We start from the raw sequence: 25182 nt of genomic DNA on the forward strand, positions 1-25182 counted from the left end.
AGAGGGTTGATAGAACTGAGAGATGCAGAATGTGGATCCAACCTGCTGCTGTGCCAAGTAACTACGCATTGTCCTTTGCTCACAGCTTCTACCAAAGCCATAATTAGGTTCTTAGTTTAAAAAGAAGGGGAAGAAAAGAAGTAATTATGTCTTGAGGTCAAGTCTTACAACCAAAATCAAACAGAGATCAAATATCCCCGAGACTGTCAGAGGAGTTTGGTTTTGAAATTCATGGCTGGGGCTCATCATTGATACAAATTTTTCATTGCTTTTCTTACAAAGTAGAACATTTCAACATGATTTTAGTTCAATGACTTTCAAAAGGAACACTGCACTTCACACAAGAGGAAGACTTACCCTTAGTCTTCTCTCAAATGTAGAGATATTGCCTTTGGTCTGCTCCCTCCTTTGCCTCCATTCAATGAGATTTGAGTTATGCTCTCCCGGAAGAGAGATATTGCACTTTCCTAGTGTGGGGCTGACAACCCCTGCTAGAATGTGAGGTTCTGTGTTCAGCGTGATTTCCATTCCACTGGCAAAGGTGACTCTCAGAGACCCATCTGGGCTGACCCGGTAGATGTTCTGTGTGTTATCTGCCAAAAACCAATCAAAAACAGGGAACAGAGAGAAGTTCAGATCTTCAGATTTACAAACCAAACATTAGGTGCAACAGGGCTTTATTTGTTACCCAGGGAGGTTACAGACAGCTAAACACACACCAGCTGCAGTCTGCATTTTGCAACCTGTAACCACCAGGCCTTCCCATGTCTGAGGAGCTTTTTATTACTTTTGGCCTGGAGATTTCCATGTGAAGGTTTCCTGCAGGAGGAATACAGAATTTCTGCTTTCAGCTTAGAAGTATGTAAACTCATATTGACCACTGATATTGTGATGATTTTAGACTGTTGGGATCTGTCAACAGGACAATGCACTGCTTGAATGACTGCAAGAGTATCTGAGGTCAAGCATGAAAGTTGTTTTTCCAAATGTCTACGGTGACGCCCAGTCTCCCATTCTGTCCCTTTTCTGTGTGTCACTGTCCAAAACCTCATCCTCTTCCCCACCAGCAGCACAATGACAGTCAACCACAAGCCTGAAGGCTTCTGCAGCTGACTCACTGGGAAGTGGCTGTTGGCAGAAAAAGGAATGGATCAGTAATGGTGGCAGAGCAAGCAGCTCCAGAAGCCCCAGACTGTGCCAGGGAGGGCATTTGAGGCAGCTGGGATGACCTAGCACAGCCTACCCCACCTCCCCAGAACTACCAGAAGCATGTGGAGTTTCCAGAGCAGGTCTTGGCTGAGAGAAAACAAAGGCAACAGCCACTGCAGCATCTTTTGCTTGCCTGGGCACTGCAATTCCTGCTCTGCAGGTGCAGCTGTGCCACATTGGCTGGCATCTGGTCAGGATGGGGCTGTGCAGGCAGGAGGTTCCTGTGGCTCAGCTGCCAGGGGGAACTCCACCACAAGCCTGAGAGTGTAGTGCTAACAGACAAAACAAAAGTCATCCTTACAGTGAAGCTGAACCCACTCCAGCTAGGGACTATCCAAACACCCTTTTTTTAAGCTGGTCCACACAGAAGTAACTGGTCCAGCTCTTGAGATAAGAATACACAGAAAACAGTTGGGTATGCCAGAAAGTGAAGACAATTGGATGTAAGGATACCACATTAGAGTGGTTGTTCACAGGGTGCTTTGTGATAGTGTTGCAGAGATATGGAAATATACAGATTATATGAATTTATAAATATGACAGGTGTTTGTTTCTGGCACTGCCCATAGAATGCAAGCATTTTCCTGAGACAGATTTTGGTAATATATCAGTTTTGAGGAGTTTCAGATTTAAGGACAGACATATGATCAGGTAGTAGATGATGTAAGGCGTAGATGGAGTCATTTGGACAAAGCCTAACAGGTGACACAACAGGATAATATAATTATCTCCACTTATGCAGTGCTGTCTCTGCCATGCAGTAGTGAAGAGGAATGAATGGGTATCTTGTGAAGTGAGTTCTTCCTACTTTTCTTATAGATTAAAAGTTGAGAGGGAGAAAACTTCTGTGATGTGCTCAGTTACAAAGTTTTCTGCAGCAACTGGAAAGAAATCAGAGAGCTATTTCCCAGCACCTGCAAAGCCTGAACAATCCACTGACAGCAAAAAAACCCCAACAAGGACAAAAGCCCTCAGATCGATAAAACTATATAAAACCTGAACTTTGGTGATGAATCTGCAAAATCTGGAAGAGAACATTGGGGCATTTCCATTAGGCAGAGAGCAATTTTTTTTGTTTTGAGAGATAAAACACAGGGAAACACTGTGGTGTCTACAGGGGTTGAGTCAAAATCTCATCCCCAAGGCAGTCAGTAGCAGAGGTGGGTCACGCTTCCTATAAGTGCTGTCACCAGGACACAGAACTACCAGAAAGAATGCACATCATTGACCAAACAAGGCATTTCAATGCTAAAATGTCAGTGGAACCTGTCATTTGTCTGGGAATATTTTCTGAAAATAACAAAGCTCAATGTATTAGAGGCTAGTCCAAGCCCTCCAGATACTGAAGCGGAAAGTAGCACGTAAAGCCTGGAGACATCAGAGATTTCAATAACTAGATTGTATACATGGGATTCTTCTGGGAGGAAAAGAATTCACTTGTGGTTTATTTCTAATTGGTACCCCAGGAGAATTGCAAGCAGTATCCAGCTGTTTGTGCTGAAGCAAGGAAGAAACAAATGAACTAATTCTAATATCATTTTTTTGGGCAAACAGTTAAGAATGCACCATTATCTAGGGTTTGAAACACAATGACTAGGGAAGAAATAACAGAAATGGTTTCATTACCTTGTTTTAAAGTATATATTGTAGAGGTAGCTGAGAAGTTCGTGGCTGTGATCACATTCTCTCTGTTTGAAGTATCAAGTTCCACTTGCGTCAGTTTTTCAACGTCGCTGTGGAAACTGCTGACTTCCCCAGTTGGGAAGGTTGCATTGGTCAGATGGCCATCTGAGTCATACCTGCACGACATGAGGTTAAAGAGCCATGAAAACACATCACTATTGTCTTGTAGATACTTCTAAAAGCAAAAAAAAATAAGGAAAAAAACAAGGAGCACTGTCAATACTGTGCAATAAATAAAAAGGTAATAGTTGGTCCATTTATTCACTCAAAACACATTTAGTTTCTAATCTGAATTCCTACTTAGAGTCTCTTTCAGTGGTGATGGGTAAAATACAACTGGAAAATCTCTAAGGTGCTAACTATATCACTCAGTTTCTGCCAGAGATTTCTGTGCTGGTTGGGGTTTCCCCCACTGGGCTGTGATGCAGGAGCAAGGCCACTGGAGGTCACTCAGTGTTCAGGCAACTGACTCACTCCCCAGAAAGGTATTTTCATAACCATAAGATTAAATAAAACCAACTCTTACATTCTGAAACACTTAAAAACTGCCTTTTGTCACCAATGTGTGAAGTACGTAGTAAGAATGCTGAATATAAAAAGGGGACCTAAAATGTAACAATAGCAATAAAATTGGATTGAAATCTGCAGCAATTAAGTTGCCTACATGGCTTTTACTGTTGTTACATTTCCCACAGGCCTACTCAAATCAGCAGGAGCTTCTCATCAGAAGTACCAGCACCAGAATCTAGAGCACCACAGTTCAGTTCACCTAAAATTCATGTGTTAAAGAAATTCTGTAGTTTAAGGTACTTGATGTGAGTCAGGCCATGTTTGCGAAAAGTCAGTAATTAATTCCAAAGCTCTGATGCAGTATTTCTAACAGGTCTTTTCAGTTCTAATGATATATTTGTTCTTTCTGAGGGTTCATACAGAAACCAGTGCAGAACATTGCTTGGTGCTTGATATTGTTTCATATTAATGTCTCACTTCTCAAAATCCTTATTGATGCTGACATGTTTGTATTCATGGAAGACAACTCACTGATATTGCAGATGTGTTTGCATGAGCAAAACTAACTCATGCCCATGACATAGAAACTTATTTGTGCAGGTAGGAAAGCATAATTAAGTTTTCAAGTTTTATTATTGCCTCCTCTCATGACAAAACAAATTCTCAGCTGGTGTATCAGCTGGCAAAACTGCACTGCCTTCAATGGACCTCTCCCAATTCACATCAGCAGATGATCTGGCTATGTCCTTCCCTTTAAGATGCTGGCGTCATTTCCCTAGGATCTTTATTGACCCTAATTAGTCAGACAAAATCTATATGTTACCAAAAGTATTGGCAAAAAAAAAAAGTCAGGATTTTTTTTCCTCCCCTCCAATATATAAAAAAAAAAAATAAAGCAGTTGCTCTTTTCCAATGAAACACTGGAAAAGAAACTAGTGAGCATCCTGTGGTTTGTTGACAAACAAATTAAAATTAATCAAATTTTAAATTCAATATAATCTCTCTCTTTTTCACCTCTTACTGCCCACAGCTACACAACGGTTCTGTGCAAGTTGACTGGTGCCACAGGCAGTCATTAAAATTGACTCAGATCACTACTTTTCATCATTAGAAAACCCCATGAACATTGGGCAGTTATATTTCATTTAATGCTTGATCAAACAGATATGACAGCTTGCTAGGTTATTTGGATTTGCTACTGTACCACAGAAAAATCCTCAAATAATGCATTTTTAGGGTTCAGATACAGCCAGTTTATTGGAATGTACTTTCCAGAAGACATGGGATCCATCTTCACCAAGGATCCAGTTTTGCTGCTGATAGTGCTGCTGCTGTTGAAATACAAAACTCCCTGTGTAGCTGAAAATGGGATAAACGGTTCCTGGCTGCTGTCAGATATGGTACTGAATCCTAATGAGACCAGAGCACACACCAACACTCTTCCTTGTGTAGATGGTCCCACTGACTTCAAGGAGAACATGCAGAATGGTGTCTCAGTATCGATTCCACAGTGTGATCATCTAAAGGGTTTTTTTTCTTCCAGATTGCTCCAAGAAACCCAACCCTCTGAGGACAGGTTCTGTCACCTTCCACATGATGAATAGCAGCACACTGGGACTCAGCTCCTGCAGAACAATGTCCTCCCCATACTAATAGGGGTGGAATCATGACATATTTCTTGATGTTAATTTGGGGCTCAGTTATGCCACTGTTAATCATGTCAGTGACCATTTAATCATGCAAATAATTGCATTGATTTCAATACTCACATGAGGAAGTGCTCACCAATATTCAAAATACACACATGGGGATATAGCTTCACAATCCATTTGCATTTCTATGTGTAGCAGTTAAGAGTTATATCATTTCAAAGGTAAAGCACTCTAATTAATTTTTTCAGAGAGAGTTGTTTCTTGGAGGTGTTTTCTTGTCCTTGATTTAATAGAGGCCCAGTGCTCCCCCTCCCCTTTTACAGCTTTAATGATACAACATTAAAAAAAATCTAGATGACTGAAAATTGTACATTAGCTATAATTTTATGCAAGAGCTCTTTCCGTACTTCCATTCCATCAGATTAGAGTAGATGGATGACAAGTACTTTTGTAGGTGGTTTTCTACCTGTTAATAATTTCCCTCTGAGAGTGAATCTGACATATAGGTAGATGCTCTGAACAGTTCATTATCTTTGCTCATATTCCCAAGTATGTGTGATACGTGTTGTTAAACAAACTCATCCCAATTTCAGCCTGTGACAGCGCCATGGGTTGAACTTTTGGATAGGAGTGCAAATCTAGCGTAAGCAGAGAAGGTGATTCCAAGCAATTTGAAAGAGGCTTATATGGTAATTCTCTTAGTTGCAATGCTACGTTGATATAGAGCTCACAAGCAATTCACATATAAGTAAACCTTACGAAAAATTCTAATTTTCAAACTGAAATTGGTTGTCAGTACAGAATGTGACCTGTTTGGAAAATAATGTCTGGTTAAAGGATAACGAAGGACCATCACAGCCCATGACCTCCCATGGCAGCAGGTGAGCAGCATGTCCTGAAAGCACAGCAACTCAGCACAGTGCTGATCCCAGCCTGCTGCCCCTCTGACTGCTGCAGACCCGGTGACATTCTGTGTATCAGTCAGTCAGGACTTTGTAATGCATTATGAATATGACATAAAATATTGGACTGAACATAAATATTAATGACATGGCTTCACTATTTAATTCTGTTGTTGTCTTTTAATGCTAACAGTTTTAATTCTGTTAATTTTTGCTGACTGATCTAGGCTGGCAGAAGTGTGTGGTCATGCAAAGCCTGGACAACTTGAAGCACTGGTGAGGACAATATTGCCTAGGCTGAAGTTAAACCTGTGAAAGTATGTAAAACTCTTTAATGTAGCAAAATTTCTCTGTTAATCATATACACCTTATCAATCCTCTCAAAGTACAAGTATTTCTTCATGAAGAAACGTAGATTACATATAATGGGAGGCACTTGCAAGCAGGTAAAGTCCTTTAAAAGATCTTACTAAACTTGAGTCATTCTTTAAAAAGAACAAGCAATAATTGTGTGAAATGGTTTATACTCAATGTCAGTAGGACAGAGTAAAACATTGAGGGTGAAAGGCACATGACTAAAAATAACTTGCTCTCACATGCTCTAACAGTCAAGACCCTTCAGCATTTAAAACTAATAGACATGACTTGGAGCTACTGTAAATGCTCTTTGAAAGTGTCATTGGTCCATGGTCTGGATTGACACCATCCGCTAGTAGGGATTTAAGTAGGTCACTCTCAGTGGTAAAATTATTGACAAGAAGCACATATGTATTTTAAGTCAGTTCTGTTTATAAAAGGTAACACTGATCAGTGTTTAAACAGCACCAGTGAGCTTTTGCCTTGTTGCAAGATAGTTTAAATTTCTGTCAGTAGATGCCTGATAATAACAACTGAACCAGGAAGGCCCTGTATGCTTTTGTTTTTCCATATATTGTAAAAAACATGCCTCTCTAATGGTTTATACTTATGCTCACCCAATTCAGTCTTTGGCAGAATAATAGAGGACAGGATGAAAAAATGTCCTGTTGAATAAAAAATCTCATACACTAGGCAGCAGTTTTCTCTGCTTTTATCCAACTTTAATTTGAAGAAATTATAATTCTAAAAATCTGTAATGACAGGGACTCAACTACCTCTCCAGGTGACTTAGGCAATAACTTAATTCTCCTCAATGTGTTTTGTGCTTTTATCTCACCTGGATGGCTTCTCATTTTAGTTTTTGACCATGAACTTCTATGCTGCACAGAAAACAGGCACCACTGTCTTCCTAAAGACTCTGAACTGGGACTGCAATGTTAACATGATTTCCCTCCAACACTTGTTGCATCCTCAGACAGGGATGATGACAATCAATTATAAACAATGAGAAATCCTAATACATCACACCTTGTTATAAATAAACATGAACTTTCTCTTGGGTTCTTCTCTCTCTGGGACCAGATGGGATGTTCTGACTGCATCTTTAACTGTCTTGTCTTGCTTTTTAGAAGTCCTGTCAATGGTTTTGCTTTTGATGCCTTTCCTTAGATACAGCCTTTTGCTATTACATGTCCTTTCACTATTATATATCCTCTTTCCCTGCCGACAGAGACAAGCTCACTCTTGTCTTTGAATATTCCTTCCACTGAGATTCTCAATTTCCTTTGCAACACTCCCTTCTCTGATGAATATGCTAATTTTTCCATTTTTGCCTTGCTCAAGAATTTTGCAAATTCCTGATTCATATCACAACTTGCCTCTACCTCTTTAGTTACAAAAAAATTCTACTATCATATTTTCATTTAGAGAAACAGATGCACAATATGAATGTGCAAATGAAGTATAATTTCAGGCAGTTTCTGCTTCCTTAATGGGCACAATGCACAGAGCTTTTACATGACAGACTTTGGCACCTAAGAAATGGTACTGTTTCATTTTACAAGCTTGTGCAACAGCATGACTTATCCTTTCTCACACAGTGCTAGTAGCAAGATTTCTTTTTAAATTACTAGAACTGTCTAAAAAGTTTCAGTGTTTATTTAAAATAGGGTTCTTTGCATCAGGCACTTCGTGCCATGAACTTACTCATACACAGTTGTCCATCCGTTTTCATCGCTTTTGGTTGCTAAAAGCCCCGTGTTTCCAGGATATGTCATCAGAGCCAGGTTGTAGCCTTGGGCATAAACTCTTTTCAGAACCCCATTGCTGCTGATTGTCAGCCAGTACACTTGGCCCCCTGGCACCACAACCCACAGGGGCAGCCCACTCGTGTCTCTGCGGATGTGAACCGAGTTCCCGTTGCTGCTGGTGATGGTGCCAATGTCTCCATCCCCGCTGTAGGTGAAATTGTAGATGTAGTCCCTGGTGATGAGGTTCAGTGTGTGCAGGTGGGTGCCGTTGATGGTGAACTGATACAGCTCCTGGTCTGCTGGCGATGCGATCTCGTACAGGTTGGCGTCACTGAGGTGAGCCTTGTTCCGACTCACGGCGCGGATGCGAACGTTGCCGAGGTCTGCTACATACAGAGTGTCATCAGGAGATACTGCCAGGGAAGAAGGTGCTTTCAGCTTTGCATCTTTGGCATATCCACCATCACCTGGAGGAGAAATGGTAATTTTAGTAATCTCTAATGCCCTTATTTAAGCTGATCCCCTAAACCTGACAAACTGCCTCTCCTCAGTATCATTTACAGGTCAATAAAACAATATCCTCTTCCAACTAATTGAATCCCTGTTATCTAAGGTTTGGTGCAGTTCTAAATGAGTCTCAATGAAGACAAACAGGAATATAAATTATCTAATTCACAGCATTTTTGCTAACCCCCAAACCCTGCTGTTCAGGAAAGCTTTAATGCAAAGCTGTGAAAGAAAAAAACATGACACTTGAAGTTTCATTCCCTACTTATTGTGTGTTGGCAGGTAGTTAAGATAGAACTGTGTAACAAATAAAACAAAAAGAAAATAAGACGCAGTAATTCAGATAAAATGACACTGAAGGAAAGATCAGTTTATACTTATTAAAAACTCAGCACTGCAGGAAAACAAAATCAGAATAGTAGCCAAAAAGTGCCTTGAGAAATGATCCTTTTCAATATCTTTTGACAATTTACTTGGTTTGTGTAATTTAAGGTTTGAGGAGGGTATTTGCATTATCATGTTATGTATGTGTCTACCAAAATGAGTTTACATGAGCAGAATTTCTGTAACTAGCAAGAAAGCATATTAAACTTCACTGTTAGAGAAAAACATTACTGTGTGTTAGGCTCTGCTTCTTCTGACTGAGACATGAAATTTGCTGGAATGTTTGAGCATACCCTTTGCTTCCTTGGACAAATTAGTACATCTTTCTGCTGAACTGACACAATTATTAGATTTGCCATCATATTTCATTTTGTAGCACTGAGTGTAGTTTCCCTCAGTAGGAATCCTGAACAGGATTCTTTTCAGCACTGGTCTGCTGTACCCACCAATAAAGCTGCAGCCCTTAGCAAAGCACAGAAAGCTTTGATTATCATTACAATGCTGGGTCAGCAGCCCACCTCCTCTGCAAGACCATTTGCATTTTTTCCTCTCTGTTCTTGACATACTTAATGTTTTCTTGTCAGTAATTAACCTTTTACTTGGAATGAGAGGCTTAAGAATTATGATGACATTATTACGGAGCTGAACATGGTGGTTCTTAGAGATGACAAGATGGCAAGATACTGCACACCTCTGTATGGGAATGCTGTCCTTTGTCCCACTCTGAAATATGTTTATGAAATAAAAAAGCCATGTTTTGTTTTGGTGCATGCAGCAGAGAGAAATTGAGAATGTCCAGTGGTGCACTGCAGGCCTGATAATGTCTCTTCCAGCTCAAAACACACAAGGAATAAGAAATTCTGAACATTATGTGTTTGCACCATTTTGCTGGCAGTGCAGGGTGACATGAGTTATGAGAAGGCATAAACTAGTGTTTTGCACTTGATATGAAACACCTTGGTACTCTTGGTAAGAAGGGATGCCTGACCCAGCAGCATTTAGGTACAATCTGCACTGGAGCCGGTATCACCTTCAACAGGGGCAAACACAGCTGAAACAGCAAGAGAGGCTTGGAACTTATTCTGAATGGTGTGTAACCTCTGTGTTAAGAGGAAAAGCTAGGACCATCTTGAAGTTCCTCCAGTGGCAACTATAAGACTCCTGTCTCAGAAGCCAAGGCATTAAATCCACAAAGATCTGCTGATCAGTCTCTGAGCTTCTCAAGGAAACTGAATCATTGCTCGTCTCTCCTTCCCCTTGTTACTTCGCTAATCTACAGGTGTGTCAGAGGATCTCAATAGATAACAGACAGGAAATAATCTCCTTACCCGAAAAACAATCACAATTAGGATCAATCTTGCAGTCACAATCTGAAGGGGCTCCAGCGATTATCGAGATTTCACCATTGGTTGTGACCTGTTGGATACGGTTGATCTTCCTCTCGTCTGTCTCTGCGATGTAGAGGATGCCACTGTGGGACACAGCGATGGCCCTGGCTGACTCCAGGGTGGAGTGGATGGCCACCTTGCTGATGAGGAAGTGGTCAATGCCTGGCACCTGGCAGTGAATGGGGCGCCCGGCAATGATCCGCACACGCCTGTTCTCGGAGATCTGCAGGACAATGTTGTTGTCCAGGACGTACAGGGAGTTGTCCAGGGGGTTCACTGTGAGGTCTGTTGGCCACTCTAACCGCACCTGGACAGAAACATTTAGGGGAAGGCAGGGAAAAAAAGGAAAAAGAATGATTAAGACACTAAGGCAGTTTTATTCAACCATCTCTGACCACCACAGCATCAAGGCACTTGGCGGACTCTTACAGTAACTGCTTCTGCAGTACGTTTAATTAGGTTTGGAAGAAGTTTCAACAAGCATACTCTTTTCTGAGATCCCACTCCAATGTGGAACAAAATTTGATTTGAAAACTAATTTAGCACCCTCTGAGAGGTATTTGCACAAGTCCATTAAAGTGGGAACTTTATTATACCTATGCAGTCATGCAAATAAAAACACACACTTCATGTCATGCAACATCAGCCAGAAAATTTTCCAGGTCTGAATGTTATTGTTTCAAGGTTGCAGTCAATGCTGGCAGAGTGGAAAACAGTGAGAGGTTGTCAATGTCGTAACACTTTAATTGACTGTTAGCAGAAAAGGAAAATGACATACTAGAAGAGTAGGACACATTTCCACTATTTATTTACTAAGTGAGAAATGTTAATAAGACAGATGCCACGAGAAATATAAGCTTGTTAATACTTTGAAACAAAATAATAGACCAATATATCACACTTTGCATGATACAGTATCCAAGCCTTAAATATTTATAATGATTTTGCTTTGTGAAATCACTATTTCAATCATGGATTAAGTAAATTCTTCATAGTTAACGGTAGCTTTTTGCCTTTTTACATGCAGGTGAGAGTGCCAATCAAGCAAAGTTTCCAAACCAAGCTGGAGAAAATAGTAGAAGACTGACCTCACTCATTTGATACCTGTTGCATCAGCATCTGGAGGAATTAAACATGCTCCAAATTAAAGGTGGGGCTGCCTGTCAGCCTGAAAGACAACCAGTATGCAAACTGCTGATTACAGCATGCACTGGCCAGACCTTCAAACTCCTCCTGCTGAGAATGGTCAATAAGCAGTGCAGGACTGCTGAACTGGGAAACAACAACAGAGCGGGCTGGTCCCTGTGCCCTGCTCATGGCCTGTGGAGGATTTGGACGGCAGCTTGTCTATGGAAAGGTCAGAGAACAAGTGAGCCCCTGAGATTGCAAGAGAGCATATTTTTGTTTCTCTCAAGATGCTTTCCCTGTTATCCTTCATGAAGAGATGGCTGCTTTTTTTTTTGAGTGGAATTTTTCTGGTCTAAATATTTCAGTCATCAGAAGAGAATAATTACCAGGCTAAAATCTAACAGTTTTATATGCTTTATACACCACAGAAGCTTTTATTATTTCACTTACTAATTTTGATGCTGGTTTTGTTCATTTTTGCACTGTGCTAATTAAAAGCCCTATGAATGCAGAGACTGCTGATGCTACTACAATGCTCAGGACTCAGGAATACCATATGGTGGAGAGTGTGGCCATCCCTTGCCACCTGCTTGCCTGGGGTCAGCTTGGGAACCAGGCTGGAGGCCAAGTCTCTCCCTTTATCAAGCAGCAGTATTTCCTGAATAATCTCATTTCAGAAGTACATTGCTGGTTTGGTAACTGATGTTTTAATAATGTGAGGGCATTGCGGCTGCTGTGTCTCATCCTGTGGTTACCATACAATTACAAAGGCTCACAGAGCAATCCAATTCCTCCTTGTGCCCAGTCCATTTTACTAGACAGCATCATATCTGGCATTAAGACTAATGCTGTTGGGCTCAAGATTTCTTCTGAACCAGGTGGTCAAGTCCTTCCAAATGATGACAAATGTGGTGAAACAGTTGGAAGCAGATTCCTCCCACAATAATGCTGATTGCTGTGCATGTGTGACTGCCTGAGTTCCACCGGCTGCACTGAGGCTGCTTTACACACCGTTAGCTCACACTTCAGCTGGGACTTCACTGGGACACCAAATAAAACTCTTCAGTGAACATAAAAACCTCTACAAGGCTATCTCCAGGAAACTTGGAAAAAACCGCATTTGCAATGCACCTTTAATGCAGAACAATTGATTGCTCTATCAAGGTAGATGGTTAATTTTTAATGGCAAACAGACACCTTCGACTTTAGGGGCTCCACAGATTGCATTGTTGTAAAAGTAATCTTTGATGAGCCACAACTAGATTATTCACAATAAAATATTTGGGTCGAAACTGTCTGTTTTTCCTGTCATGACCTTGCCTAGCACCTGCCATGTCTCAGTACCTGGTTTTCCTTTGTGGACCAGCTACAATGCCTTTGCCCAGCAAATAATTTGAATTCCTCCCACTGTGAAGGTAGGTCTGGTGTTCTGCAGATAAACAGGGACAGGTTTGGGCCTAAACCACTTTTTCTCTGGTTGAGTTGAGGCTGACTTGGTTTATTGAGATAGAACAAACTCTCATGCAGCTGCACACTTCATTTGCAGCAATGTGCCTAAAGCTTAGTCTTAACAGCTGTTAACTGCAAACATATTTGCTTTTGTACTGATCACATTTGTGAATTTAGCTGCATTGCAGTAAAAATAAATAAAATTTTAGTTGGGAACATCAAACAATTTTGGTTACTACACCAGAACTGCTGCCTAGCTCTCTGCTCTGCAAATCTAGCTGAAGGTAACCCACAGCTTCTCCTTCCTGATCTTAAAGTAGTCATGGATGTATCAATGGTTTAATCTCAGCTGAATTATTGAGAGTAGCATACACTTTTCTGGAGAAAACAGCATAAAAACCAGCTGCTGCTCATTGCAAACTTATGCTAGTGAAATCGGAGGGGAAAAAAGGTGAAATAGGCCAATTCAAATCAAACATACACACTAACAGGAACCATTGAGCAATCCTAATCTGAAAATTCAGAAAAAATCTGCCCTATTCTTGTCAGGATGAGTTTTCATGATATTTTAAATTGGTATAAGATAGGGCCACTGCTGTCCCACTCCATCCCTTCTCTCAGTGCAATCCCCAGCAGCAAGACCAGTTTATTTGTTCCTACAGAGAGCAGGTTCAGGACAGTTTGCTGGCTAAAATCTAATCACCTAAATCAGCTTAAACTGAAGTGTAACTGCACCCTCAGGTTCACTGTTACCTTGAAAAGTCACTGGTTGTTTACTTCCTGTTAAAGCAAGCTGCCCTCCAGCAGGTTCTGTGACCAAACCATCAGTTGTGCTCCACTCAAAGCCAATAAACATATTACAGAGAGGCACTTCAATTCTCATCTGATATGACTGTGCCTAGTACAAAGTTTTTCCAGAAAAAAAATCTCAAGTTAGGATTAGAATATTAAATCAGTTAATATACCTTTTAATTTGAAGCAGTACTTCACAAGCTCCTCTAAAAAGTCCTCTTCTATGTAGGTATATATTTCTTATAACTCAAAACCGAGTCAATTCCAAGCATTTCTCCTTTTTTTTAATGTTTTTTTTCTGTTTTTTCTTGAGCAGTGACCAGAAATGGCATCGCTGATTATCCCATTATAAACGAGCAGCCAGGGTTTGCTCAGTAGCAGTTGGTACCTCACACTGTTCACAGACTGAAATTTTCAGGTGACAAGTCTGGTTTGGTTCACAGCAGACTGAATATATGCAATGGAAATCATTGACAAAGCAAGTGAACCCTTGAGCAATGAGACCTTTTGCATATGGATATTATCATGTCAACTTTTCTGGGAATTCAGCATTTAACTGTCAACATAAAAGCTCCAACTATATCTAAAAACCCACCTCTGGTTTGAGAAGGGCAAAATTAACACCCACTGGTCCAGCTTTCTAGTACATTATTTCATGTCAAGTGCTCTGGAAAACACAAAGTGCACTAAGGTGGCTTTAGTTTAAATGAATTTTCACAGGGAGATCTACATTTTTAGGTAAGTTAACTAGCTCTCAGTCCTGAATCACATTTTTTGTAATTGTTTTTTTGTTTCAAAATATGCATGTCCTTGTATAACTATCTACCTACCTATGCAGTTTGGGGATATTTAAATAGTTTTCTGTGGTGAGTTGACCATGGCTGGATGCAGAAGGTCATGGGTCAAGACAAGCACAAGGAGATCTGTCAGCAGTTGCCATCATGGGCAAAACAGACTCAACTTTAGGAAAATTAATTTAATTTATTAGAAATCAAATCAGAGGATAATGAGAAATGAAACCTAAATCTTAGAACATCTTCCCAGGCTCAACTTCAGTCCCATTTTCTGTAATTCCTCTCCAGAAGCACAAGGGGACAGAATGGGGCTTGTGGTCAGTTCAGCACACATTGTCTCTACTGCTCCTTCCTCCTTACACTTCTGCCAGTCCACAGAGGGGTCCCTCCCATGGGAGACAGTCCTCCACGAACTTCTCCAATGTGAGTCCTTCCCATGGGCTGCAGTTCTTCATGAATTGCTACAGTGTGGGTCCCTCCCACAGGGTGCAGTCCTTCAGGAGCAGGCTGCTCCAACATGGATCCCCCATAGGGTCACAAGTCCTGCCAGCAAACCTGCTCCAGTGTGGGCTCCTCTCTCCATGGGTCCATAGGCCATGCCAGGAGCTGCTCCAGCATGGGCTTCCCATGGGCTCACAGCCTCCTCTGGGTTTCCACTTGCTCCAATGTGGGGTCTTCCCTGGGCTGCTGGTGGATCTCTGCTCCAGTGTCTGGAGCACCTCCTCCCTCTTCTTCTTCACTGACCTGGATGTCTGCAGACCTGCTCCTATCATATATTTTTAATCCTCTCTCTTGGCTGATGCTGGTTGCACAAGTTTTTTCTCCTTCCTAAATACATTATCCCAGAGTTATCCCACTGCAGTTAGTGGTGGGTCCATCTTGGAACTGGCTGGCATTGGCTCCACTGGACATGAAGGAAGTTTTTGTGACTTCTCACAGAAGCCACCCCTGCAGCCCCTCTAAACCCAGTACGTTTTCTGACAATAAAGCTTTACAACTAAATAAATAAGGTGACTTTTTTGCAAAGTGTCACTGCTAGAGAGTCCACACTCACATTTAACCATACACACCCACAGATGTACACACATTTACAAGTTAGTTTGAGAAGAATACTGTTTCACTTTTGGTTCTGACCATATGGCTAAAACTTTTTGCACATTTTGCATGACATTTGGCAGCTGTGCCATTTTTGGTACTGTTTTAAACAAATCAGATCAAACAAATTATACCATTCATATCAAAGTAAGAAAAGTAAAGAGCAAAAAATTTATCCTTGTCTGCAGATGCCAGTTTCAAGAGCTTGACTGGTTGTGGGGGTAAATTTCACTGGGATAAGTTTCATTTATCATGGATTAAAAGAAGCTGCATAAATCCCTAAAAAGGCTTCACCATTGCTTTGATTTCTTGCCATGCATTGCTTGTTTATTTTGATTCAATTTCATGTAGTAGCATGAAATTCATGCCAAAATTTTTCTGATAGTCCTGACTGATGGATTACTTCATATCTGTGCCACTCAGCTTCAAGCACTGCTGTTTATGCTACCTTTGCCTTTATTCAGCTCTACATTATTCACTTGCAAACATGCTCACAGCCTCTTCCATATTTCTCTTTTGATGCTAACTTCCTTTTTTATCTCTTATTTATCATAGAATCATAGAATATACTGAGTTGGAAGAGACCCACAAGGAACATCAGTTTCAACTCCTGGCCCTGCACAGAACAGCCTCAAAAATCACACTAAATGTCTGAGAGTGTTGTCCAAATGCTTCCTGAACTCCATCAGGCTTGGTGCTGTGACCACTTTTCTCTGGGGAGCCTGTTCAGTGCTCAACCACTCTATGGGTGAAGAACTTTTTCCTATTATCCAACTTAAACCTCCTCTGACACAACTTCCATTCCATGCCATTCCCTCAGGTCCTATTTATATTCACTTAAGATGTTTCCAGGCCAAACACTTTTACTCACCACACGTCCTTCTAAACAGCATTTTTCTCTCTTCCTGCTCAAACCCTTCTTGCTCCCAGGAAGGTGTCACCCAGGCAAGCCATTAGGAGTGAGCTGGTAGTTTACAAGGCTGAAGGAGACCAGTTCTGATCCCCTGAACTATTTACAGGATGTCTCACTACATATAGTTCTCTCTATTTTCTCCATGTTGACAGCCACAGATATTTTTTCATCATTTTCTGTCAGTTTGCTCTCACTCTGGGTTCTTCCTTTTGTGACACTGACACTGTTGGCTCCTCTCAGCAGCTTTGCCCCTTTCTTAATGGCACACAGAGACACAATTCAGCTCCTGCAGTTTGACACTGGGGAACCCTTCCCTGCAGTGGGATAACAGCCTCATCCCGTGCTGGAGGAGCCTTTGTTTCTCATGCTCCTGACGCTGCATAGTATAAAGTCCAGAATTACACAGCTCAGCTATAGCACTCCCTGCCCTAAACTATACAAATGTTGCTCTATGAATTCATTGGTCCCCAGCGAAAAAGCCAGATAAAATGAGTTTTGCAGCCTAATAAGTGCTGTTTTCCATGCTGAGGTGGGAAAGCAGCTGTGGCACATTGACAGAGGCAGCTCAGAGGTCTGGGGCCACCAGTTCTCCAGGATCACGGCTCAGGTAGTGCCCCTGCCAACCTGCCTTTGCCACCAATTATTTACAGCAGATGAGGGACCCAGTGCAGGAAGGCAAAGGCAAGGCACCACTTCAACAGTTTTCACTGCCTGTCTTCACCTCCCACACCACAAGATTCACTGTGCTTTCACTTTACAGCTCTCTTCCTGATTCATAATTTCTTTTTTGTTATTTTTTTTCTGCTTCACAACTTCAAAGACTGTATCTGGGGTCTACTAAATCGATAGGAAAAGTTGATTTCTATGGGGAGAGTTTTCACACCATCTTTATTTAACAATAGAGGGAATATTCAGCATCACATAAGCACATTGACTATGAAAATCAATGGGACTTAGATTGCTAAGCCGTTTAAGTCTGTTTAAATATGGTGCCCATGGTTTACACAGGCTATGAAAGAAACACTTTGTTAAAGGCCCAGAAGGAATTTACAAAGTATTTTGAGCAGACTGGTACCTCTGAGAGGAGGAATCTTAGACTCTTCAATTAAAATGACTCAAAATAGACCATGAATTTGATTCTAACCCCAACACGTCTCCAGTGCTGGAGTGGGAATAGATGTCCTCCAAACATACTGCTGCAGGTAACTTGCATGGCCAAAGGAGGGAGCAGGACGAGGTGGAAATCTGGATAATAACAGGACTGGCTCCATTCTGCCTCACTTTCTAACTTGCTTTTCCAGGTGCTGGGGCTTCTCAGACAAGATGGCACAAAAGTAAGGTTGCATAAATCTTAAGTTTTGGCTTTATCTTTCCATTTTAGGCTCAGAAGTTCTGGATACAGAAAGCCAGTGTGCTGCCAATGAAGACAGGGGAAAGGTATATCTTGAAAAGCTTTAATTGAGACAGTAATTAAGAGCTGTATGAGAACAGTGAGGGGCTGGAGCTGGCACATTATGGTGTCTTTTGTTTCCAGTAACTACTGAGGTTCATAAAAGCATCTGGCCTGAAAACTGAGAGGAAGAAAGAATACATAAAATGAAATTTCCAAAACTGAAAAAGGCAAAAATCCTGTCTTCCAGTAACACCAGTCACTGTCAATATATCAACCAAATACTTTGACTGTGCCCTGAATCCTGAGTCAAACTCAAAGTGAAAATTTAAATTAAATTCTTGAAATTCAAACTTCCTACAGATTTGTGCCCAGCAAACCACCTGTCTCTACAGGATCATAAGCTCTGACAACAGCTCTGCTCCTCAGGGCAGAGCTCCTTTAGCCCCAGGGCCTGGCAGAAAGGGGGAACTGGGGGAAGCGAAGGACAAGGAGCCACTGTCAGGAGGTTTTCAGTTGGGAGTGTGGGAGCCACCACTGCCCCTCAGCCAGATCAGGGCTGTGGAACACATTCCCACAAGGATCAGAACAAATGCCAACTCCACAGCTTCTACAAGGAAATACAAATTCACTTCTGTGGTTTAAGCTTTCCCTTAAGAGTTTCACCATTAAACTCACAAATACAACTTCTGCAAGGGAAAGGAAGAGGGATGGGAAAAAAGGCTATTCTGCAATTCATGTTTATGGCAGGGCATCTTCTATAGCAAATTCCTACAATGCTACACAATTCAATAGTAATAGCTTTTTAAAATCCATTGGAAGAGTAACTAATTCTTTACTAAACTGTTGCAGAGAGTTAAAGCAAAACCACTATAGCAAAGTTTCATGGTTATCTTTTTCTAATAGATATAAAAATGGTAGGCAGAAAAAGCAATAGAAGTAATGAGTCCTTACTTTTACAGAAATTAGCATCAAGATCAATTGTTATCATGACATGATTTTCTGCAATGAATCTTTCACAAGTATTTACACAAGAGATATTTCCAGTGAGCAAAACAAATGTAATCGAACCAGCTCTGATGCTGCATTGAAAGCAAACAGATACTGCTGCAAGACTTCAAGTAGCTAATACAAAAAAATTAGGCACCTTGCATTTTGCAGAACAAACAAGACAACTGCATTCCACGCAGCAATCCTTCTGTGTAAGCATTTACACTAATTAGACACTCAGAAGAATTTGCACTGGAGAGTGTTTGATTCTACTCTGAGACTATAAGAAGGCACTCTGCTCTAAATTTCTGTCAGCTCAGGGCTTTGGTTACTGCTGTGATGCATATTTGAGTATGCATTGTCAGACTGTGGCAGAAAAGCTTACAAGGATAACATTTAGGACTAATATTTTTTAAGCAGAATTCAAGAAATATCACTCAGTTCAATGATGGATCTCAAGCCTGAGATGGATAAACTTGGATGTAAAAGAGGAGGCTTGTCTTCCAAAAAAGGCTGTAGAGAAAAGAGTTTAAAAATGCACCTGAAATTAGGTTTGCAACAGGTTCCTAATGAGCTCAATAAATAGTATTCAATTTTCAGTAGCTGAGCTCTAGATCTAGAAAGTCATAGAAAGATTCCAGGTCTAGAAGCCAAAAGGCTCCACAGAAGTGCTAGGTAGGCTCTGAGAAAAAGGTTGAAAAGGCTTGCAAGCCATCCCAGGAGAAAGATCCAGTGATTCTCTAGATATGCTCCAGAACCTATGGACCCCCCTGCTCCAAAAGCTGCATATCTAGAAAGGCCCCATATACACAAAAGTGCTAGATGCCTTCAAAAAAACCCCCTGACATCTCTAGAAAAGTACTAAACACCTGGATTACAGGCTTTTAGACCTAAAAAGCAGCAGGCATCTCTAGAGAGCAGTAGACATGTCCCTTTAAAATGTCTTCTTTTCTTTGTTCCTTCAAACCAAAAAGAGTGGTCAAAAGTCCCTCAAAAAGAGACTGATGCAAATAGCATAAATCTTTCTGGCTGGCTGGGAGCATACAAAAATCATTTCACAATGAAATTTGGAGTAGACTACCTATACAAGTTTCAACCATTTGATCTCTTCCCCACATTTTTGGCAAACCTTTCATGAGCCACCCAACAGACTTATTATAGTTCACAGTAGCAATAGCAAAAATCACGTTGGTTTTGCTGTCACTATTGATACAGACAGAGGATTATAACTCTGAACTGGCAAGAAAAATAGAAGAAAGAAAGAAATACATACAGATGGAGGACATAAAGGATTTTACATCATGTCATGACTTTCCTTGGTTCTCACCAGAGACACATACATGCTGTTCAGTTTCCTATTTTGCTTTGAGCAGTTGATTGAATGGCTATTGAGAGATGTTCAGACATTTATGATTTTCCTACAATGTGACCTACATTGCTAAACTTCATAAATTTATTCTCCAAGGCAGTGTATCATTTTGCATGCCATATTCATCCCAAAGGAAGGTATCAGCAGGAGATGAGGCCCAGTTTGTAAAAGCTGAATGTCCTTCAGACATTTTTAACTAATTTGTTTGTAAATGTGTTATTGTCAGAGTAACATACTGTACAAAATGGTGCTCTCTATCATTCTGTTTGTAACTCTCAGTGGCCTAAACTCCATAACGCACAGCTCTAAGCATACCCTCTGTGTGGCACACTACAAATGGGTACAACCCATTTCTGTCTTGACATTTGCAATTTTTTTTCTCCACTGACACAGTGTCTTTCATTATTTTTTTTCCCTTGGCACAAAAAAGGACACAAAAGATGTTGCAGCAAACATGGTATCATGGAGAGGAGAACCAGGCAGTCTTGGCTCTCACTGCCCACGCTACAGCTCCTGCCACAGTACTCTCTGTGGTTGTCACAGCTTACTTTAGTTTAAATTCAGCAGCTTTTAATTATAACTCACGGCAGACTTCGTCCTAATAAAATTAATGGAAATACCACTAATACCTCCACAGCAACAGTTCTTGGTACTAAAACCTTTTTAGTCATTGTTTACAACCAGCTTTTAAACTTAAGAAGTATGTATGTATGTATGTATGTATGTATGGCCAAACTTCGCGAATGAAGATTTGGGAAGGGCTTTCACCACATGGGTGTGCCCTTCAAGCCTGCGCAGTGGATTTTTCAGGTGAGGCTCAGCGTGCGCAGAACTGGCCCCACCGTTTAAGTTCCAAGGTTCATCTGCCACGGCCGAGCGAGCTTGGATGGTGACAGTGAAGTCCTCAGGAGTTTGAGGAGCTGGGCAGAGTGCTGGGCCTCGGCCGGGCATGGCTGGTGGAAGAGCTGAAGGAAGGCTGGGGGTGCCAAGGCAGCTTGGAGGAGCTCGAATGGTGGGTGGGTATGTACAGGGGCTTTGTGCACGTGCAGGCAGCATTTGGTGAGTGTAGAGGTTTCTTTTAGTTGGGAGGATGCACCTGAGAGCACCAGGACCCAGGGCTGAGTTGCGACCTTCTTGCCAGCCACCCAATTCTTACAGAAGTTTCTTCCTTCTTGCAATTTCTCATTAGAAAAAAGTTGAAAAAAAAATTTAATTCTGGCTCTGTATAGCAAGAAGTAAGAGAAAAATCATGAGGAGAGGTCTGTCAGGTCTCCTTCACTTCCCCATCCAGTGTCTAACACCGCTTAAACAATCAAAGAAAAAGATGCAATCGCTGGAAGAGTTGATTAAAATGTACACAGTCTTCTACTCAGTAGTAATGCATTATTTATGGCAGATAATTGAAATAAATTGCTGTTTCGCAGGTGCCCAATACAAAAAGAGCACATGGGCTTTAAGGAAGAAATTGCAGTGTGACTTCATTGCATACTATCTCATGTCTATGACTAATATTTCAAATTCAGTGATAGAATAATTTGATTGGAATATAAATTAGCTGTGATGAAACCACGCTGCTTTCTGTTTGATATTCTAAAAATCACATTATACACCTACAAGTTTGATTCATGAGCTCTTACAGACTTTTTTCCACCTGAGGTCCTAATCCTATGAGTCTCTTTTCTCTCAGCTCCTGTTGAGAAGAGGCTATTTATCTGCTCCTTTACCCCTGGGAAAAGATTATTTTACCTTATACCCGAAGATCCTTTTTCAAAAAGGCTTTTAGTCTGGTTTTGGATGCTAGTGACTGCTTGTTTCTGCATATGCCATTATGGCTGGAATTATTTTGTATAGACTAATGGTTTCCAAAGAATAATGCTTAATTAATTGGAAGGAGGACTCATTTTTGAAAAGGTTTGAAAATGTCTTGGTAAAGACCTTTTCTGTTCTATTTTTCAGAAGTACATACTTTCTCATGGGATACAGTTTCTCCTTGCTACACACTCGCCTCTCACTACCCTTTCAATTAAGCTTGGAGAAGTCCTGGTTCCACTGAAGTCAGTGGCAAAGCAGTTGCTGACTTCGCTGGGGCCACGACTTCCACTCTAGTTAGCTCAGCTGGTACTCTAGCAAAGCCAGAGAAGAAAGGACATGAAATTAAGCAGTAGAGTAAAAGGAACCAGAGAACAAGATGACTTTATACTGGAAAAAAAGAACAGCTTTTTTGGGCTCCTTCATGCAGCAAAACCCAGGAAAAAATAAAGTTCTTTTCTAAAAAGAAAAAACTCCAAAAGTCTTCTATAAAGGAAGACCACAAATAAAAATAAAAAGAACTATAAATTGTAATTTCTGCTTTGTGTGCTTTTTGTTCAGCAATTTCACAAATACATACAAAATGTGTTTCTGCAAAGCTCTGAAAAACCCAGTTCAGCGATTTGGAATATTTGTGCTACATTAATTACACATAACTAGAAGAGCATATGAAAAGACACACACAGGTAGAGAACTAAAAGGAAATGAAGAGGAGTAGTTTTTTAATATTTTGCAACAGTGAAAACCAAGTTGTTCCTTTTTTATGCCAGCTCTCTAACACAATTAGAGTATTACACATCTACTGTTAAAAAATGCCTTTTGTGCTTTCTGCTTTTACAAGAATGCAGTTTATACTGTTGGGTATGTAGAAAAACACCTAAAGGGAAAGTGTGTCTTCTGACCTGCAATGCTAATTCATTAATCAGCTCCATGTAATCCTGCAGTTGCTCTGCAATATTCTATTCTCAGCCTGACTTAAAAGTACTTCAGCCTAGAATCAGTTTGGTTTTTGTGCCGGCAGCTCACTCCTCCTGCTCTCACCTGCTCATCAGATCATATTTTTGTCTTTCACATTTTTCTTTTCCTTCTTCTAAATGTACCCAGTGAAAGTTCTGTTCTGGCTGTTCTTGCTCTGATGAGCAGACCCTCATTGCTGCTTGCAAGTGAGGTCACCATGTCCTGGGAGCTTTTTGTTCTGCTCAAAAGGCTTCCACAATGCCACTGAAGCATATTGTGCCTGTGCAGATGCTGGTGGGGAGTGCCTGCAGCATTTGTGACTGCAGGAGCAATGTCAGCGTTTGCATTTTTGAGATATGTACTACATTTTCGAGCAATTCTGCTCATCTCTACTCCTGCTTTCCAGCAGTCTGTCTCTCACTTCAGTGTTTCAAGTAGGTCATCAAGAACATTAATTTTTGCCCTCTCCCCTCTCCTCCATCATTCAAAGCAGGCTGTCCAGGACACGGCACTCCTGCTACGCTTGGGTCGCCTTTAAACCCTGTTCTGGAAATCTGCCTTTTAATTTGACCTGTGCAAGCAAATTGCCTACGCAAGTAACACTGTCACATTTTTATAAGGGAGCAAAACATTTTGCAGTGTCACTGAAGTTTATGTGAAGCAACACAATATAGATGGTTCCTTTCCATGGAGAACTGCTGAACAAAGGCTGATGAAGTGCAAATGTCAAGAAAAAGTCTTCAAACCAGACCTTTCATTTTGGAACACAGCAGTGACAGTTATTAACACCATCAATCAGGTCAGAGCTATTGCTTTGGCACAGACTCATGCCTAGTGGGACTGACATAAGCTCGAGAACAAGGCCATGGTTACAGGCGAAGAAAAAGCTCTTGGGGTTCATTTTCTGTTGACTTGCAAATGTTTGGTCTCTGAATTTGCAGTGATTGCGCTTGAGATTGGTTTAAACAGCTCCCAAACACTAACTGCAACCACTCACACAGATATAAATGACTTGTGGTTCAGAGTGGTGGAAATTCAGCCCACATATTTCTCATGGGAGGAAAGATAGAGGATGAAATTGCAAGATGGTACAAATATCTGCTAATTCGCTCCTCAGCTTTCACCAGAGCAGTGGAGGCAGAACAGCAAAGCTTATCACTCAAGATGAGCTGTAGTGTTTTCACTTTCACACAAAACCTCCCACAATGTCAATATAACTTCCAAGAACACTGGATCTGATGAAGTCTGGTTTCCTAAGGACTTCCATCACATGGCTGACTGGCTTGGGAGTTTAATAAGATCCAACATGAAATGAAGCTTTTCCTGTGAATGGGGCATTTATTACATCCTGAGTGGAATCTCTGGAGTTTAATAAAAGAAAGTTTATGCTGTAATATTTCCTTTTGAAAGGGCACTTTAGGTCTCTGTCCTCCAACTGGATTAATATTTTTTATGGAATGTGTAGAAATTTAATTGTTCTGAAGGCTGCTGTTTCTTTAAAAATTTGTTTGAAATTGGCCCAAGATTTTGATTTATTGTGAGGAAAAGATTACTGACAGACAGACAGGCGTATCCACACAATGTGCTCTCCTTTGCTATCAATAACCAGGCTAAAAAATGTCTGTACACCCCAGGGTTGTGCAAACACCTAGAGATGCCTCTGACCTAGACCAGTATCCAGCCCAAAGGCATCAGGCAGTGAAACAGAATGATGATCCCATCTCTTTGTGTTTCTCTCTCCATCCCAGTCCCTTCCCTCCACATTCCTGCTGTGGCTTATGGCCAGGAGCCCCTGTCACAGGTGCTTCTGCAGAGGGGGTCCTCCAGCCAGCCCACTGCTGGGGCAGCTTTGGAGAGCACTTGGCAGCCCAGCAGTTCAGAAAGGCTATAGGAGTATTTTAGATCAAAGCTGATTTAGAGTGCCTACAACAGCCTTCTTCTCCAAAGGGTATGGGAAGGTAGGAGACATAGCCAGTAAGTCTGTTCTGTTCATCTGGACTTCAGTTTGACAGAAGGTGATATTCAGTAGTCTGTACGGCTAGAACAGTTACCTCAGTCCATAGGGTCTTCAGCTCAGATGCAAAAGTATGAGGTTCAATACAGGTTTATTACTCATTTAATTAACCTACAACTAAAAAGCTGCCAAAGAACAT

At 41.1% G+C, this 25182-nt stretch overlaps 1 protein-coding gene across 2 annotated transcripts in view; it reads right to left on the reverse strand.

Moving 5' to 3' along the window:
• Positions 1 to 25182, reverse strand: part of TENM1 (teneurin transmembrane protein 1) — a 238049-nt gene that overhangs the window by 19557 nt on the left and 193310 nt on the right. For both annotated transcript variants that reach the window (XM_071569594.1, XM_071569595.1), the window contains 4 exons: positions 10284 to 10650; positions 8021 to 8531; positions 2836 to 3008; positions 358 to 593 (listed from right to left, as the gene is read on the reverse strand). In XM_071569594.1, the coding sequence (XP_071425695.1) occupies positions 358 to 593; positions 2836 to 3008; positions 8021 to 8531; positions 10284 to 10650 (1287 nt within the window). The remainder of the gene's footprint in view (positions 1 to 357; positions 594 to 2835; positions 3009 to 8020; positions 8532 to 10283; positions 10651 to 25182) is intronic.

This window comes from Pithys albifrons, chromosome 14 (genome assembly GCF_047495875.1).
Source record: "Pithys albifrons albifrons isolate INPA30051 chromosome 14, PitAlb_v1, whole genome shotgun sequence".
NCBI lineage: Eukaryota > Metazoa > Chordata > Aves > Passeriformes > Thamnophilidae > Pithys > Pithys albifrons.